The following is a 4,255-nucleotide window of genomic DNA, read 5'->3' as shown; positions in this document are numbered from 1 at the left end:
AAGGACAAGAGGCTGGGAGCACCAGTGAGGAAGGGCACAAGGTTGAGGGGAAAGGGCAGAGCTGTGCCTGGAGGACTCAGAGGTTCCATTTAATCTGGCAGCCTTGGGGCAGACAAGGAAAGGGACATGGGGATGGAGGAGAAGGAGGTAAAGCCCCTTCCCTCTGCGCCCCTCTGCCCCACTACCACAGGCATAGTCAGGGAAACATCATTGCTAGCAGTGCCAGTTCCATTGGGGACCCGGGTATTCCCAGGGTGGGTATCTTGGCCAGGATGTAGGGGAGGTTCGATGTTAATGTGACTTGGAGCCTGTTTTCTGAAGCCTGTTTTTCTGCTAGTCCCTGAGCCATGAGCTGGCCTCTTACTGCCTCTGTTCAATACCGGACACAAGGACCCAGGTCATCTCTGCCTTCATTTCTGGTGCTGAAATTAGATGAGGTTGGACTGAGCCTGTGGAGTTACCACTGCTGGGACCAGAGCAGTAGGAGAAGGGGTGTTTCAGGAGGGGAAGGGTGGTGGGCCAGCAGAGGGAGGGTGAGAAGAGGGAACAAGCCCCTTTAGGGCCCTATGGAGAGGATCTCAGTGCCAGCTGCGTCTGTCCAGGCCCCTCAGGAAGCAGATGCTACAGTCCATCAGAATAGTAGGAAGATATTTTAATGAAAGGTATTTACAAGGCATGGGCATAGGGAAACCACAAGACAGAGTGTGGTGTCTTGGGCCACAGAACTGCTACCACCCCAGGTCGGAGGATGTCAAGGAAGGGACAGTTACTGGAACTCAGAGATGAGGGAGCCTCCTGACAGCAACTGCGATCTCGGTTCAGACCAGTGGACTGCCCGGTTCCTGCTGAGAGAAGAAGCAGGGCATTTCCACCCTGACCTTCTGCATGCCCTTACCTCTGTCTCTCTGAACTCCTACTGGCTGAACCTAACCCGGAGCAGAGAGCAGGAGGGCCATGTTGATTGCCTGTATATGTTAGCGAGTGCAGTGGCCCATGGTGGGGAGTGGGTCTGCAGAAGGACAAGGATAGCTATAGGTGGAGGGCACCTTGTGGAGATTTGCTGTCACTGTTTCCTGGGCCCCTGGCCCTGGGTGTGTACTCACATTAAGGGGGGATGGAGCCTCCCGAGCCCCAGCCTTGATCCCACTCTGCTCTGGATGTCACACCCTGGGAGCCAGAGTTAGGGCCTCCAGCTTTGCTACCCCCAGCTTTCCCTCCTTGGGAGACCTACATTCTGTCAGGGGTCTCCATTCCCAGCTCATTTTCTGCTTCCCTCCTCCTCTTCTTGTGGCAGAAAATGTACCATCTGGGCCAGGAAACAGGGTGGAGATGGGTCAGTCAAGGAGTAGGTTTGTCTTCTCTGGGGATGCTAGGGCTTGAGAGTCACTCACCCACTTCCAGCTATGGCGGCCAGAAGCAGAATAATGCCAAGGCTCACAACCCACGTGAAGGTACTCCGGGTCCTGGCTGGGTGGTGTAAAAAGGGGAGCCAGGTGTTTGGGGGGCAATGAAGGCCATCTGGGCCCAAAGAAGCTACATTATTTCCTCCTTTTATTTGTCCACTCACTCATTTGTTTGCAAACACTTACTGAGCTCCTACTGTGTACCTGGCATATTATTTAGAGATAAGTGAGACATGGTCCCTCTTCTCTATGAGGTAGAGAAACAAACAATTATGGTGTGGTGTCCAAGGGAAGCAGAGGAGGACAGAGCAGAAGAAAAGTAGCCACGAGGAAGGCCGATGAGCCTCAGGTGGTGGGAGCTTGTCAGGGAAACCTTCTTAGGAAATAGGATTTCTGGCTGGACTTTGAAAAACAAGTAGGAGTTCAGTTTTGGTCCCATGGTTAAGTACAAAACTGTGCTCCAGGCAGAGAACACAGAATGTTCAAGGACAGAAGCATGAAGTCATCTCTATGTACAGCATGTCAGCAGCTCAGTGTGGCTGGGAGGAGTCAGGGGTGGTGGGAGGTAAGCAGGGGCTATTCACACAAGGGCTTCTGAAGAGGTGGACTTTATCTGGGGGGCAATCGGGCTACAAACAGGGAGTGTCATAGGGAGATTTGCTCCTTGAGAAAGTTCTTTGGTTGTTGAGTAAGATGTGGTCAAGAGGGGCAGGGAGGCCAGTTGAGAGATGCTGGCATAATCCAGCTGAGAAGTGAGGATGCCTGAAGAATGGTGGTGGGTATTGCAATGAAAATATGGCAACACATTTAAGAATTAATTAACAAGATTTGGTGATTGCATGTATTGAATATGGGAGAGGGAAGTTCTTGGTTTGGTTTAGGGCTTGTGTGGGGCCATTTGCTGAGAGGGGCCATGAGGGAAGAGCACATTGGGGGTGGAGGGAGTTGGGTTTGAATATGTTTCCAAGCATGCTCGCTTTGAGGACCCAAGGGACCTCCAGGGGAGTTGTCCTAGAGGCAGGTGGCTTTATGGCTCTGAAGTTGGACATGAGACATCAAGAAATCCCAGGAGTTGTTATGTTCTCTGGTGAGGATGGGGAGCAAGAAGAGCTTGGGGCTGGGCAGAGGAGGAAGACAATCCAGACAGAGACAACAATGACCCAGGATGGAGTGGGGGCAGGTTGGAGGCAGGATGGCTGGCTGCCACTGACCTGGGCAGAGAGTCGGGTCTTTGCAGGTAAGAAGGTGTGTCTTGCAGTTGGCACAATTGATGACCTCCAGTGTGGAGTGTATGTCTGTGAGAGGGGATGGGCAGGAGCCTTAGCCAAGGCCATGTGCCTCTCACCTCTCATCCCTCCCCCTGCCCCCCCTCCCCAAGTCCCCATACATACTCACCACAGGACTTATTGCAGGCTGCCCAGGAGGGTAAGATGGTAGAGAAACTGAGGTGCTAGGGGAGGCAGACAGAGCCAGGAAGGGTTGGGGTATCATCAAGAAAGGGAACTGGGAGAAGATGTGGGCAGGCACCCAGTATGTGGGCAAGGGTGGGGATTCCTGGGGAGGGACATGGGAGGGGCTGCAGACTGGGCTTTGCTCTTCTCAGTCCTGGGGGAGGTGAAGGGCTGGGTGGTGGGCAGGGGCCAGCTCCACCTCTCACCCTTCTCCTTCAGCTTCTCAGACATCTGATTCAGCCTGTCAGTAAACACCTGTTTCTGGACATTAATCTCTTCCAGAAGTGATGGTTTATCTGAATGCAGGAGGAAGAGAAGGGTGCCCTCATCATCCACATTTTATAGGTGGAAACAATTACATAATTCAAGATTGGGAATTCAAGCCAGTTTTTTTAAACAGAAACTGCATAGAGCACACAGATGCTGGGTCTGTCACCACTCTTCACCACACATCCCCACCCCAGGCCAGCAGGCCCTCTAGGAGTGCCTTGGGGGGCTGGGTTTTGTCAACACAAGCCTGGGGACTTCCTCACCATCTCGAAACTTCTTGATGGCTTCATCTACGTGATTGAATAATTTGGCTGTTGCTTCCTCCATATGGTCATGATCTGAGAATGGGATGTGGGATGAAGGGTAGTTGGTGGGTATAAGATCCCAGGCCAGGTAAAAGGGGCCAGCCTTGATCCCTGGGGTCTAGGCTGTGCCTCACCAAGATACCAAGGTTCTAAGAAGACATAATCCCTTTTCAAGAATAGGGAGTGGAGGCTTTGGGAGAGTTCTCTGGGTGGCCCTGGAGAGCCCCAAAGAATCTGCAGGTCATAGTCTATCAATGCAGGCAGTTGTGGCCAGCAGTGGAGGCAGCTCTTCCCATTGATGGCAGGCAAGAGACAGCCAACCAGGAGGAGCAGCATCTTCTGAGGTCTGCCCTCTGTGCTCTTACCACCCTGCCTAGCAGTTCCACATGGAATGATGGTACTCCTTCCCCCTGGAAACCACATTCTCTTTGTAGAATGAAAGTAAATTCCATAGGGTACAGTGAGGACCAGTTATGGTACAAAACTAGGCTTTGGTGTCAGACCCAAGTCAAGGTCTCAAAATCTTTCTCTAAAGATGGGGTCACTGATGTTCTTGAGGAGGATTCTTGTGATGATCAGAGAAATGGCTGTGTAGTCTTGTGGCTGATGGTTAGCTCTCTTAATGGTATTTACCATGTATGAAATAGTTCAACAGGCTGAAATTTGAGAGGTCAGGAGGGAGCAGCACAGAGAGAGGATTAGTTGTGTAAAGAACCTGAATCACTTTTCCGTATAGAGATGGTCAGCCAAGGCGAAGCTTATGGAACATACATCTTTTTCATGTCACATATAAACTAGCAGCTGTCTTGTGCCTGTCCAAACCAGA

At 51.8% G+C, this 4,255-nt stretch overlaps 1 protein-coding gene across 1 annotated transcript; it reads right to left on the bottom strand.

Moving 5' to 3' along the window:
• Positions 1–641: 641 nt before the first annotated feature.
• On the bottom strand, positions 642–3,787 carry TEX51 (testis expressed 51). The gene is made up of 4 exons (XM_032426948.1): positions 3,564–3,787; positions 3,388–3,462; positions 3,061–3,150; positions 642–842 (listed from the first exon to the last, which is right to left on the bottom strand). The coding sequence occupies exons 1-4, from the start codon at positions 3,763–3,765 to the stop codon at positions 667–669; spliced, it is 543 nt and encodes a 180-aa protein (XP_032282839.1). The 5' UTR covers positions 3,766–3,787; the 3' UTR covers positions 642–666.
• Between the last annotated feature and the right edge of the window lie 468 nt (positions 3,788–4,255).

This window comes from Phoca vitulina, unplaced genomic scaffold (genome assembly GCF_004348235.1).
Source record: "Phoca vitulina isolate PV1807 unplaced genomic scaffold, GSC_HSeal_1.0 scaffold1, whole genome shotgun sequence".
NCBI lineage: Eukaryota > Metazoa > Chordata > Mammalia > Carnivora > Phocidae > Phoca > Phoca vitulina.
The sequence above is the reverse complement of the archived record's forward strand: the minus strand, read 5'-3'. Positions and strand labels throughout refer to the sequence as shown.

Bases quoted from the DNA above. Each gene is read 5' to 3' on its own strand.
- TEX51 (XM_032426948.1), bottom strand. From the start codon at position 3,765: ATGCTGCTCCTCCTGGTTGGCTGTCTCTTGCCTGCCATCAATGGGAAG. The intron at 3,151-3,387 runs GTGAGGAAGTCC...TCCTGCATTCAG, and splicing joins CATCAAGAAGTTTCGAGATG to ATAAACCATCACTTCTGGAA. The intron at 843-3,060 runs GTGAGAGGTGGA...TTCTCTCAGCAG, and splicing joins TGAGAAGCTGAAGGAGAAGG to GAACCGGGCAGTCCACTGGT.